The sequence below is a fragment of the Artibeus jamaicensis genome, unplaced genomic scaffold, assembly GCF_021234435.1.
Source record: "Artibeus jamaicensis isolate MK-2021 breed Jamaican fruit bat unplaced genomic scaffold, CSHL_Jam_final contig_3126, whole genome shotgun sequence".
NCBI classification, from domain to species: Eukaryota; Metazoa; Chordata; class Mammalia; order Chiroptera; family Phyllostomidae; genus Artibeus; species Artibeus jamaicensis.
This window is the reverse complement of record NW_026521723.1, coordinates 17,776,916-17,791,485: the sequence shown is the minus strand read 5'-3', so window position 1 is coordinate 17,791,485 and position 14,570 is coordinate 17,776,916. Positions and strand designations below refer to the sequence as shown.

Sequence of the window (14,570 nt, the reverse complement as noted above, 5' to 3'; positions counted from 1 at the left end):
GAGGAGCATAAAAGTCACATTGCAAAGGGGCACGCATACAAGGATGGAAGGGAATGGTGGACATTTTTTTTGCAATCTACCACATTGGTTTTATTTAGTTGCCAGTGTTTAAAAATTGGAGTGTCGTATAAAAGTTCCATTTGGAAACATCACCTATATACTGCTTAACCCATTTACATTTCCTGCCTGGCCTGTTGCACTTGAGTTTGTAATAATAAAGCCTAGTTCACAAGATTGTTTTTGTGAAATTAAATGAGGTCATGTCCATGGAAAAATTTGGCAAGAACACACATTCAATATATGGTTTCTTCCTTCCTGAATACAATTAGCCACAAAGTCAATACCCGATGAGGGACAAGGGAGTCATGGGAAAAGTGGCCGGGAAGTAACCCCTTGGTCTATTCTCAGAGAAATAAGGTATTAGGAAATAAGATTGTTTTAAAATTTTTAAGAATTTAGGAAATTAAGAGAAGCAATTTTTCAACTGGGATAAATCATTAGCCAACCTTAACCTCAGGAGAAGAGGAGGCAAGCTTCTGAAAACTCTTCTGGAAACAGCCTGAGGTCAGTAAACAAAGGCGATGATGTAAGCAGTTAGTTGAAAATAAGCATGCTGGACTTTCTCCCTACTTTACCAGTTAGGTCATTCTTGTCATTAGTTTTGGGTGACCTGCTGACCAGTGAGCACAGCAAAGTAGTGAGAACAAGAACATTCAGAGAGTGGTTTGAAGAAGAAACAGAAGCATTTTGGCTTCATACCCTATCTGGGCTCGAGTTCCCTGAAATCACCGCACGTGCAGTGGAAGGAAAATGGCAGAATTGAAGGTAAGAAACTACCAAGTTTGCTATGGCTACTTCAGCCAGAACTTACAGAAGCTTCTGTGAATTCCTTAGAAAGGACTTAGCCCTGGTCCAAGCCCCTGTCTTCACTGTGATGTCCATAGACATGGCTGGGTCTGGGGGCGGTAGGAGGGGTTGATGGGGGAGACATGAAGCCCTTATTATCAGTCTTTTGCTTTTGTTCATTTCAAATATTGTCTTGGGAATCAGTAGATCTCAAAAGGGTTCCCTCCCACCATGGGTCGATAGATTTCTCACTGCGGTTTTTTCTCCCAGGCCCTCACTCTCAGCACCTTCCTGTTGCTGCAGCTTCTGGACTGCCTCTGGCTGACTAATTAGATATGTTTAATCTACTCAGTTATTTTGATGCCCACAAGCATCCCTGGGCCAGTAGAAGTCTTAGCACTTCCTCTAAGAAATCATTCTTTTTTATCATTTAATGTGCAAATGAGAAATATGTGTGGGTTATGTACAAAGGCACAGCACACACAGAGAACCCTGCATGTTCTGGAGTCCAAGAGTGTTTCAGCTAAATTTTAGTTGCCGGGAGAGCCAAGTTGAGATTCCCCTGGAAGTGGTCAGATGTATGGATCCGGATCTCGGGGCAGTGGGTAAGGTTAGGAGAACAGATATGGGAGGTCATTATAGCAAAAGTGTAGTTGAAGTCTTGGAAGAAGGAGAGTTCATAAAAACTGTTTCCTGATAAAAATCCTATGGGGGAGTTCAGCAGGGGTTGGAAACATCCTTACCCTTTATAAATAAATTATATATAAATCCTATCCTGCTGAAGTCTATAAACAACTTACTATGCACAGAGCCAGCACACCAATGTAAATTGCATGCTGGCCTTTGTTCTCAGTTTCAAAGGCGTTCTTCCTGGCCTGCTGTCTAATCTCTGGGAGGAAAGGTTAGTTGCAGAGATCAGGAATCCAAGCACAGAAAACCAGATTGCATCATTCTAACCAATAAGCATTTTATGTTTTAAAATATTTCTCAGCTTCTATTTCTTCACTTTAATGGATATGTCAACACAAAGCCTCAGGTAAAATCACATTTACATAAAAGCACAAGTAGGGGGAGAAAATTCAAAAGATAAACAGGAAAATTAAATTGAAAAGACCACTATGTTCTTAAATTGCTTCACTTCTGTACGTCTTGATTTTTCCTCATTTTTAAAACAAAGAGCTTTAAGTTGCAGATTTGGGGCCTCACCAAATATTTCGATTCAGTAGATGGGGGTCTGCATTTAGCAAACTTCTGGGGTGATCCCAACAATTAGCCAAAGACAGGTCATACTGATTTAACCTAATTGTTGGATCAGTTTCTTGTTTCTGCTGTAACAACTTGCCACACATTTAGTGCCCTAAAACTATGCATTTATTCTCTCACAGTTCTCTGGGTCAGAACTCTGAAATCAGTTTCCTTGGGCTAATGTCAAGGTGTTGGCAAGGCCGCTTCTTGCCTTGCCATTTCCCTGCCTTTTCCGGCTTCTAGAGGCTTCCCACACCCCTTGACTAATATCTTCATCTTCAGGGTACATCACTCCAAACTCTGCTTCCTACACATTGCCTTTCCTTTTCTGTAGTCAACCCCCCCCACCTCTACCTACCGCTAGTAAGGACACTTGTGCTTACATTTAGGGCATGCCCCTCAAAATGCAGTATGCTTTTCCCCCATCTCAACTTAATGCAGATTCTTAACTTAATCACATCTGCAATATAATGTCAGCAACAATCACATCTCTTTTGCTATATAAAGTAACACTCTCAAATCCCAGGGATTAAGGTTGAATATCTTTGAGGGTCATTGCCAGCCTGCTGCAATAATCTGCAAGTTCTCCTGACAACCTATGTTCCCAAAAAGGTGAATTAGAAATACTGGACTCTTTACAGAGGAACAATGGTAGCTCTAGCTCCATCTCTACCCTGACTTCTCTCTCTCTCTCCTGCATGCCCAGTAAAAGGAAATGAGGTGCACCATCTGCTCATCCCATCAGGGTGTTTGTTACCTGGGATCAGAGTCAGTAGAAGACACCTCATAAAACTACTTTTAACAAATAAATCATATCCTGGGGACAAGGTGAAAATTAAAAAGCCATATACAGGGGAGTTGCCAAAGAACTGATGGTACTGAAGTTAACACAGAGCTTCATAATTTGTTTTTATTTAGAAAGGATGCATGTAATTCTCTTGGAATAAAATGGAATCATTTTTCTGTTGGATGAAATTATTCAGAAATCTGGACTGCAGAAAACATACAAACATACTCGCTAAATGTCAGACTTTTTTTGGTATAAGGTATATTTGTACTTAGTCACTGAATCAGCTGGAATTGAAGGCTTGGATTTTCTCAGCAGATAAAAGCAGAATTTAGATTTTGTCCTTGATGTCAAAAGCCTCTGGAAAGCAGCTGCAGAAAACAGCTTCCTTAATTCAGATACGTTCAGCAGTGAGGGACATGGAATTTTAAAGCTCTAACAAACTTGTCTGTAATTTTTCTCCCAGAGGATTAGGAAAACCAACTGATGTGATGGCGACTCAGCAATTTCCACTGTCCCCTCCAGCCAAGGCACCACAGCTAAGACTGAGAAAGTGATTCAGGACTCACACCTCTTTGGGAGCTGGGTGGCTCCCTTCCAAACCACCAGCTTTTTTTTCTACTTTTTCCCCTCATTTTAAAAAGCAATCTTTTCCCTGTTCTGAATATATCTAATGGTGGACTCCGTTCTGAGGCCAGCAGTTGCACAGAATGGGGAAAGCTAGTGAATAAAGCGACATATGCCTGCCACATGGATGGGCTGCATTCCTCAGCACTCACCCTTTCCTGCCTCTCTGGAGGAGAGAAACAACCAGGCAGCTGAACAAAATGAAGGCACTGTGACTCTCTCTGGGTTCAGTCACAGATTGGTATAAAATTCCATTTTGCAAAATCTGGGGTGGTTACCATTTCTCAGCAGCTCAGATTCAATCCCACTGATGGTGAGCGTGAGGTTCACTTACAGAGAAGAAAATTGTGTTCAGTGCAGAGTCAGAATGCTGGATGGTCTCTGCCATTCCTGCCCCACAAAGCCATTCCAAACTGCATGCCACTGCTGTTAACCAATCTGTGTAGAATAGAACTCGATGTTTTTAGTGCTGATATATTTTTCAAATATACAAAAAAATGTGTCTAGAGGCAAAAAGAATTTCACTTCCATTGCTTTGTAGGTCACGACACTTCACATTTGATATTCCTTCCAAATACGCAGCTGTTGGCCCGATCATCGCTCACACATGCAGGCACATTGCATCCAGCTCATCCTTCCTTCTCCATGCTGCTGAGAAGTCTGGAGGGCTTACCCTCCACCCACTTACATCCTTCTTATATCTCTTAAAGACATGTGCTCAGATGGTGGCATTTCACTTCCTGAGCAAGGCTGTACTTTCCTGGGCTAAAATTAAGTACATTTATTAGGAACAGCTATGGGGAAAAATAGCCATTTATTTTAATGTTGAAGTTAGAAAAAAGGGGGTCCTAACCTCACAACAGCAAACATATACTCATATTTGGATAAGATCTAAGTGACAACTAAATCAGACGGTAGGTATTTATTGAGTACCTTCTACACACCAGGCACAGGGCATACGGAGGTACAGAGGGGTGCCATAGTCTCAGACTTCATGGAGGTTATAAACTAGCAGATGAGTCGGAGAATAAGCAAAGGTGTGTTAAGTGTAACAGTGAGTTTCATGGGCTCCACATATTTTACTTTGTGGAGAAACTCCCTAACTTTATTTTCTCTGGGTGCAAACAAATGGCAATTAAGATGGACTCCATGTTGCTATGGTGGGTGCATTCTGGTCTGTCACTTCTCCGGCAAGCCAGCCATATTTTTAGACTTCACTTATATATACATCCCATAGATGAGCCAGATAAAAGTAGTCTTCTTCCTGTGAGGATGATTTGGAGAGCTTTCTCTCAAAGGCTTTGCTCTCAGAGTAGATCCACAGGCCTCTCTACAGTTGCTTATTTCAGAGTATGAATAGGGAGTGGAGCTCCCCAAACTCAAGGAGGTTGTAATCTAAGATCCTAATAATCTGGATGAGGAGATATGTGAACCATCTCCCTCATCAGGAAATCCCTCATGGAATCAGAATTAAAGAACTTGTTCTTGGAGCAGGGTAATTATGAACAAGCCCATAAATTGACTAAGTATAGTGAAGGGTGGAGTCAATATTCAGAATTTCTCTCCCAATTAATTGGCAGTCTTTAAAATTCACACAGAACATATTATCTTTTCTAAATTGTTCACATGCCAAAACATAGAAAATCACATTATGTATAAAAAAATCATACACAAACACATATTCATATAGAAACTCTTACCTTTGTAGACTGTCAGTTTGTGCAAATGCTCTTTAAGTTCCACTGACGGTGGTCTTTGTGTTTTTGTCACATGCAGTACATTTCTGGATTTGGGAACGAATGTGCCTCAGAGGACCCTCGCTGCCCTGGTGCCCTGCCAGAAGGACAGGTATGAGTAAATAGAATACTAGCTTAGAGAGCTCTGTATTATAGGAATGAATGACCAGCTCTTAAGCAAAGCACCTCTGCCCATCATAGCTCTTGTAGTTTAGCCTGTAAAGCATCTTGGAGTTTAACAAATCCTTAAGACAACTGCAATATAGAACAATGACAATACAAAAAATAAAGTTGGATGGTGGTTATTTTATGGCAAAGCACCCAACCCAAAACACTAACTGTAGGACCTTCAGGAAGATCCCCTGGGTCCACGGTTAAGGGAACTTTTTTGTAGTTCCCTTGTACAAAATAAGAGATAACAATGATGACAAAATAATTAGTCCTAAAAATGTATGCACACTAGTGTTGATTCACACTAGGGTTGGTTATAAATTATTTTTTTAAGTTTGAAGGATATTTTACGTAATGAAAAATGTTCCCAATATAGGGTTTCCTCTCTTTAAAAAGTCCTGGTTATTACACAACTCTATATATCATAAGATCCCCCATTTTGGAGGATAAGAATAAAAGGAAATATACCAATATGCCAAAATTGGGTTATTTCTGGATGGTGAAGTAATGGGTTATATGTCATATATATTACTTTTCTAATCAGAGGAAAAAGTCACCTACAAGTTATTACAGGAAGTATGTATGGGTTGGGATGGTCATATGCAGCGGCCCAGAGCATCGCCATTCAGCACAGAATCCTCCCATTAGTTGTTTGTGGGAAGGTGAGATGCATTTCAGGTTGGAGTGATGTAATGTATTACCTTCTTTGTTTTAGAACAATCCTCAAGTTTGTCCCTACAATTTGTATGCTGAGCAGCTCTCAGGATCAGCTTTTACTTGTCCTCGGAGCACCAATAAGAGAAGGTAAAAGAATTAGGTTAATCCCGATTTTCAGACTGTGGGATTTATGACTGCTACTTAATGCTGCCTCCTCACCCTGGCCACAGCCTCACAGGGCTGCCTAAGACCCTACTTTGCACAGGCTGTGCTCGGGATCACAGTCGGAGGATGACAGGCCTGGTCTCTGACTACAGCGGCTGGTGGATGAAGCTGAGAGAGCGGATGCACAGAGCCTAGAAACACACGTGTCCAGGGCCATTTACAAATTCTCGCTCGTACTCAGAAGAAAATGTTCCCAATGGTCTGGCCTTCCCCTAAGGATTGTTTAATTAAGTTTTGGATTTTGGCTCACTTTTTTGTTTTTTATAATGATCACCTCAAAATTATAGATTGATCACAGTATCTTCCTCACCTGAATCTTCTTTGCATGATGAATTTGGATAAGCCAAGCGTGATTATTGAAGGGTCATGTGTTAAGACCCCTTGTGGTTTGAATTAGTAAGCTTTTTATTCTTTGAAATTTGCCTTAGCTGGAAACCAGCACATTCATATTCCATGTTTACCCTAATCTTGCAAGCAGGTCAGAGAGCTCGCTCCTTTGATGAACTCCTAAGGGGCAGGTTAGATGCAGGTTGGATGCAGTCACTGTTGTGGTTTGGGGAGGCAGTAAGTGTTTTGACTTAAACATGCAGTGTCTTACTGTAGGAATTTCAGGCTAGGGCACCTGTGAGGAGGTCTGCTACTGATACTGGAGAACTGGGGAGATGGGCAGGTGATCTGGTACTGCTTAATGGAAGGGACGGGGTTTATCTCCACAGAGTCCTCCTGAGAAGCAAATAAGATAGTGAGCGTAGAAACATGATGGACCACGTAGGAACAATGATATATTGTTCCTCTTAGTGGTTAATCATGTCCACTCTGGGGTCAGGCCCCCTAAGTTTCAATCCTGGCTCCTTTTCTTTTCAGCTGTGTGAATTTAGGTAAGTCATCTACCCTCTCAGAGCCTCCGGTTCCTCACTTGTCAAAAAGACAATAATGGTACCTATTTCATAATTGTTATGAGGGTTAAAAGGAAATAACGTATATAAAGTGCTTAGCTCATTGCCTGGCACAGGATGAGTGCTCAGTTAATATTAATTATGATGATCATTATTATTGCCATCATGGCAGATTTTCTTCCTCTAATGCAGGGTATCCCTGAGAAGGCTATCGGAGGACTCAGTGTGAGATACGGCAGGTGCTGTTGCTACCATGTCAATACCAATATGGCTTCTCTCTCCATAGACACATATACAGAGGGAGGAAGAAATAGTTTCCCATACTTGTCAAAAATCAGGGGTTAATTCTATTAATTCCTATTTCATCTTCTCTGTGTAAGCCCACATAGTCAAAGTAAGGTAAACATAGACAATTCCTATCCAATCTAATTTATGACAACCTGGCCTCTATGACTCCCTGTCCCACCCACTAATGAGACACCTGGACTCTGGATTCCGCTGCCTGCCTCTATTATTCAGCAATATCTCCAGCCAGCAGGAGCTAAGCTCTGATCCAGGGGGCTGAAAATGAGCTGTTGGCAATTCATTAAGAAGCTGGCACCAGTCTCTAAATCAGAATTAAACTTCTGTCCAGCACAGTGCAGTGCCGCCCGGGGATTTTTATAAACTCAGCTAAAAAACAAGGGACACTAGACATGGCTCACCCATCTGTTTAGAACTTTTCAACGATATCCATAAGAATTTTGTGAAAATGATAAAAAATTCCCAGTGGGAAGATGGAGCCAGTCCTATGAATAGGTGAGCAAGCCTAAAATCCTTACAGTTAGTCACTACTCATGGAAACCACAGAATGCAGAAGCCCCATGAAACTATCTATTGAGGATTAATTTTTTTCATATCAGTTAACAGATCCCTTAGGTCCTGAGAAAGTAAGACTTAGAACAGGGAATGTGGAAATTTTGGACTATCACAAAAACCCAGATGATTAGGGGTTCACAGACAATTCCACATGACTCTGATAATTGAGCACCTACTGTGCACCAGGACCAGGCATTCTAGGTACATAAATTCTGCATCCTCGCAACAACCCTAGGAGATCAGGATGAAAAACATGAGGTCAAGAAAGTTTTTTAATTTGCCCACAATCACACAGTTGGTTCTAAGATACACTCACACTCTCAACTCCATAGACTACCAAAAGCCAGAGAAGTTTAGTTTTTCATGCCCCAAAGTCCAAGGTCTGAGGTCATATTATCTAAAGCTGGAGAAATCAAATGGAAACTGAACAAATGTAGCCTTTTTATCTCTCAAATGGTTCAGTGTGCAATCAGGCCAGCTTCACCCTCTGATGTAGAGTGTCCTAGTGCTTAAAGGGACAGTCTATGGGTTCAAGCTTCTCTGGTTTTCAATTGTCAGAACTAGTATTCCTCTTCCTTCTGTACTCTGTCAGGGCAATGGCCTCTGAAAAGACTTGAGTCCCTTTTACTGTGTTTTAGTCTCCCTCTCAACTTCTGGAGGGTTGTCCTCCTGGTGTCCTTTAAGGTTTCTTTATCAGAGTCTTCTTTTCCTTCTGAAGCCTGAGGAAGATCTTTGGCTCAGACCTTGATATATACAGATAGTAAAACTCAGGAGGGAAGGGAGGGAGGAAGGAAGAAAAAATCTATAAGAAAATAAGGACAGATGGTCTTATCATTTTGGAGTACAGCAGTGTTAATTTCCTAAACCTCTTACAAATTAATATCAAAGAGACAAGTAACCCAAGAGAAAAATTGTAAAGGACTTGTACAAGTAATTCATAGAAAAATCACAAAGGTCCGATTAACATACAGATTCTCACCCTTACTCATAATAAAGAAAATTCAAAATCAAAATGAAACATGTTTTGCCTGCAATGGAAAAATTATCAATAGTATGCCATATTTGTGAAGAGCTGGGTGGTTAGGCACTTTCACATATTTTTGTTTTGAGGATAAAGTTGTACAATGACTTAGCGGTTCTGCTCATATACAGATTGGACATATCTGAGAAAATATACAAGAAAACTGTTGAGCTCTGGTGCCTCTGAGGACTGGTCCTGAAGAAACTAGAGGAGAAAGCCATTTACCTTTCAGAACTTTTTGAAATACTTGAGTTATTTTTACCATTTGAATTATATTTACCATAATATAAACATATATTATGTTTATAATTTTGAAGTAGAAAACTGATTTATGTTTCGAAAATAAAACAAAGAAACCAGCCATATCTTCTCAATCTATGAAGGATTCATTGTCATCACCTTCCAGAGCAAGGATTGGTATCCAATAACATATATATGCTAATATTTTTCTATGGATTTTTTAAATACATATAACCTTCAAAGTACTTCCTTTTCCTTTATAGTTGTCATTGGGAAAGACAATTGTTCATTCTTTGTCAGTATGGGAATAACCAATAGCCAGAGCCTTAATATGAAGGGTAATGGGTAGGGTGGAAAGGCCAGAAGAGGCCAGGTTATGGGGGGCAGTGGTTGTTAAGAAGTGATGCTGTGTCATTGCTTTTAAAGCCCACAGATCATTGTTGACCTGAGAATCTTCCTGGTGGCGTTGCAGGAAAATGAAGCAACCAGACACCGAGGGTTTCTGGAGTACGTCGAGGTTTATTAACGTTCACGGGCCCAGAGGAGTCAGTCTCCAAATTCTGAGCCCTGAACAAAGGTTAATATAGCCTTTGGGGTAGTAAAGTAAGATACAGAAGCAGGAATGCAGAAGTTAGTCCTAGCTACCAGGCGAGAGTAAAGTACAAAGGCTAAATTTGAAGGTTAGTTTTTAACAGCAGGGGTGCTAATCTCAGCCCTAACTAATGCACCATTGTTTACTTATCCCAGACAGCCCCATCATTCTCCCCAGGGCGCCTGGGGCCTGGGCAAATAAAGGGTAAACAAAGGTTCTTCAAAGCTTCCCATATCAGTGGTACTTTCTGACCCGGTGTGTATCTCACTCATAACATCTCCCTAAGACATGTGTCCTTGTTTCCTCCCAGTTGGCTGTATAGGATTCTCCCTTCAGTTTCTCACAAGCCCTTTGAGTCCATTGACCAAGGCCATGTCACTAACAGCTGGGATGAAGTTGATCCTGATCCTAACCAGGTAACTGAATTCTGTGAATTGGAACGTACTATCTATCCAAAGCCTTGAATATAAATATTTAAGTCAAGCCTGGGTCTTTGAGACATTAGACAGTTTTTTTAAAAATAAATATTAAACTATCTGTTGTTTTTCTTCAAACTTGGATGGGAATTTTGGATTTCAGTAATTGTGTAAATGCACGTGTGTGTATAAACTTGTGTTTTCTAGCCTAATGGCATCTAGGTAGTCACAGAAGTGGTTCAGACTTGGCAGGAGTGCCAAGGTGAGTCAGATGAATGAAAATTATATAAGCTAGTGAAAATATCTACATACCCATAGGTTGGTTTGTTTGCTTTAATCTAAACTTATCACAGAACATAGAAAACACATTCAGTACTCATATCTGGAAAAGGGTTTCTGATATACAGATGAAAGACTTGTTGTTATAGCTGGATTCTGTAAATTTATTGTGGTGACAGATTGCTGTCACATTCTCTGCAGACCTAGGAACTTCCATTTCTTGCCTAAGTTTCCTCCTTTTGTTTGAGTGACCAGAGGGCTTTTCCTCGGGGCATTAGCATTTATGTGCCCTGCTTTCAGTAATGAGACTGACTCAATACTATAATGGACTAGGCTATACATATGTTTTCCTTCTGAGAACTCCTTAGTACTCCCTTTGTCCCTGAGTTTAGGTAGATCTCACTGATAATGTGTATAGTATAGTGCAGGCAGAAAAACAGACCTAGGCTTGCTTCCCTGTGCCTCTAGTGCCTGCTGTGTCTTTGAGCCATGGTATCTTCCCTGTGAATTGGTATGGTAACCTGCTGTGCAGTGCTGTTATGAAGAGTATGTAACAGAGCTGGTGAGAAGGTGCTTCAAATAGCACCTGGCCCACAGCCATTTGATATATTTACCTGAAGGCAGTGGTACTACCTATGAATTGCAAAATTTATTTTTAGATAAACTTGTTTTTTCATTTTACATTATTTTTTATTCTGAGGTCCTGTCTGCCAAACCAGCAGAAAACAATTTCATCTTCATCTTGGCTGGGAATTGTTGGTGGTAAAGGATGCTAAAGTAGGAGTGGGAGTTGGGCCTTGCTGGTTGGTCCTATGCACTGGATAGTGTTGAGACACCCTTGTTCTGTTGCTGTTATGCCAGGTTTGGTCGTGGAATCATGTGCAAGACCACTTGTGGTCCTGTCGTCCTGGACATGCCACACAGCCATTCCCTCCTTCTGGGAGTTGCCAGGTCACAGCTTCAAGAACCCTGCTCTGTACCAAAGTCCACACAAAACAATCAGTCTCTTTTACTCCCTCCATCCCCTTTCCAAAGCCCAAGAAAATCTGCTGCCTCCCCTTGGCTTACCAAGACAATTTGTCTGTACCTACAAATCTTCTTCCCCTAAGTGTTTAGGTGTTTTTGTAGAAAGAACCAGAATAATTCATAGTCTTCCTGCTCTGCTCCATCTCTTCCCTAGTTACGGAAATCTCAGAGGATTAAGTACTGTTTGAATGCTACTCGCTCTCCCCCATCAAGAACAGAAAAGGAGTCATTCAGAGTGGGAGGAGATGTGAATTAACAACTTCAAATGTCATCCACCTCACAGCCATTTTGAAACCAGGATATTTTGTCTCAACTTCCACTTGTGCGAAGTTTAATGCATGAAGTACCCATCCTTCCCAGTTTTCCACTGGCCTGTATATTGCCTGTGAGCATATTGGGAAAAGTCAGTGCCCGCTCCAACCACCAGCCCTGCCACACAGTGCCCTGCCAAGACACAAGGTTGGGTTTTCAGCTCCTGCCTCTTTTTCCTCCTGCTGTTCAGGGCCATAGCCTAGAACACAATTTGTACAACCAACCTAAGGATCCTTTCTTCACTTTGTCCTTGAGTTTCGCCTGGGTTGCTAATATACCATTTTACTACCTTTTCTCCCACACTCTGGGTTAGGAATGCATCTGGCAGACCATCCTCATTTAATCACAGGTAAAGCTCATCAATCAATGTCAGGTGGCAAGGATCAAACAGTAGATAACATTTTAAAGAAATCCGAGGGCTTAGTCTGAGTCAGTGTCTGTCAGGTAAGAGGGCTGCAAAAACTTTGGGAGACATACTCATTTCCTGCTCCGACCCTTATCATGTGAATGAAAACACTCTTAGCAAAGCAGGCTACACAGGACTTTGTGAATTCTATCTTATGCCCCATCACCCCAGATCCCACTCTAGCCAGCAAGGGGCTGTACTGCCTCCTCCATCATAAATTTTCAGACTTAAGTGGATTAGAGCCAGGAAGCGCTTCTCCCAGATGGAAACGGGGGCTCGGACTATGTCAGAATATCCGGGGGGCGAGAGTCCATCACTCCCCTTTGTTGCAGTCCCCCCAGTCCTTCCTTGAGGGCCTCCCAAGTGATCGTGTCTGGCTTAGGTTGCCCCCACATGAGGGGTTGTACCCATCTTTGACTAACTCACCAAGCGTTGAGGGCAGGGGATGAAGCAGAAGCAGTGTTGCTGTCAGAGACAAGCTTTGTCTCCTTAGTGGCTCTCATTCTGGAGGTTGCTCACTCAGCCTTAGCCATGGGGGGCAGTTACAACTCCTGAAACCAGGCAGAGTGGTTCCCAACACTCCAGCACCCCATTGTTACATGTAAGAAAAAACACAGTCCAGGAAGAGAAAATGACTTGCCTAAGCTCACAGAGTAAATGGGAACAGAGACAGTAGCAGAATTTAGGTCTCTTGGCTCAGTCCAATGCACAGCCTACCTTGTGCTGGCAGTGAATCAGACAGTAGCTGCTCCACAGCATGTAATTAAGCTGCACATCTGGATTTAGCAGACGACTTTATCCTTCACTCCATGGACTCTTCCTGTTTATCTTTCCTCAGTTCTTCCTCCTTACATTCAGCAAGATCTCACACCAAGCTCCAGAAAAGTTCTTTGAGGCCACTGCCTCATCTAGGATGTGATCCCTATTGAAGGCATACTCTCTATTCTCATCGTGCAGGTTCCCTTTCACCTGCTACCTCAGGCTCTCTTTCCTCGTGGCTTAAAGTCTGATGTGCTCCAGAAGACTTTGAAGAACTAAAAACTTAACCAACTCAACCCATCAGCCTCTCTGGTTCAATCTTTCCCTCTCTAAGAAGATGAATCCATTTTCTAGAGGCCAGAACTTTATATCTACTTATAACAGGTATTTTAATTTCAGGAATATCTGAAAAAGGGGTTGTATCAGTGCAACAAACCAGGCAGTGCTGCCTTTATTACTGGGACCCCCTCCCCTGTATTGTCCCCCTCCCCTTCCTTCTCACCCCCCTCCTTCCTTTCTCTCTCCCTTCCTTCCTTCCCTCCCTCCTTCCTTCCCTCCCTCCCTCCTTCCTTCCTTCCTTCCTTCCTTCCTTCCTTCCTTCCTTCCTTCCTTCCCTCCTTCCTTCCTTTCTTTCTTTTCTTTCTTCCTTTCTTTTCTTCTTCTCCTCCTCCTCTTCCTCCTCCTCCTCTCTCTTTTTTCCCCCTCATTTTCTTGCTCTTTTACTTTAGTTTTATAAATCATTAGACTTATATTATTTAAATATTTTTGCTATTTGGTAATTAGCATGTCACTGCCACATCTGGCCCAAGATGCCACACTTTAGTTGATTGATTTGTTAGTTGATTGGTTCATTGGTTGACTGAGTGCACTTTTCTGAACATGGTTCAGCAATACAAGAATCAGAATCTCTGGGTTGGGTGTGCTGATCCTTAACCTGTAGCTGCACATTAGAAAAGCTTTTATAAAATACTGATGCCTGGGCCCCACCTTCACAGATTCTGACTTAATGTGGTCATGGGCCTCAAAGACTGTGCATGTGATTCTCATGGATAAACAGAGTTCAGAATCTCTGGATAGGCCTATAAGGTTGTTCAGGCAGCCATTGATCTGATACTTAAATCTCTTCCATTGGGAAATCCAGAATGGTGACTCTTCTTGGAACCAAGATTCTAGGTAGTATTATCTTCCTGACACTTTTCCTGGGTCACACACTCTGGGTTGCTGGTTATAAAGGAAAGTAGCAGGTAATACCTAGTAATAGACCAGAACCTCCCCTCAAAAACCCAGCAATGCTTAGCGGCGGCCCTTCCTGATGTCAGGGAATACCCTCCTAGGTCAATGGTTCTCAACCAGGGGAAATTTGTCCCCCAGGTGGCATTTGACAACAGGAACATTTTGGGTTGTTACAGCTTGAGAGGGCATTATTGGCATCTAGTGAATAGAAGTCAGGGATGATGCTAAAATCCTTACA

At 41.9% G+C, this 14,570-nt stretch overlaps 1 protein-coding gene across 1 annotated transcript in view; it reads left to right on the top strand.

The window, feature by feature from the left end:
• Positions 1 to 625: 625 nt before the first annotated feature.
• HGD (homogentisate 1,2-dioxygenase) overlaps positions 626 to 14,570 on the top strand; it is a 34,215-nt gene continuing 20,270 nt past the window's right edge. The window contains exons 1-4 of the mRNA XM_037139809.2: positions 626 to 825; positions 5,282 to 5,353; positions 6,128 to 6,216; positions 10,212 to 10,317. Coding sequence (XP_036995704.2) covers positions 811 to 825; positions 5,282 to 5,353; positions 6,128 to 6,216; positions 10,212 to 10,317 — 282 coding nt within the window. The 5' untranslated portion in view covers positions 626 to 810. The remainder of the gene's footprint in view (positions 826 to 5,281; positions 5,354 to 6,127; positions 6,217 to 10,211; positions 10,318 to 14,570) is intronic.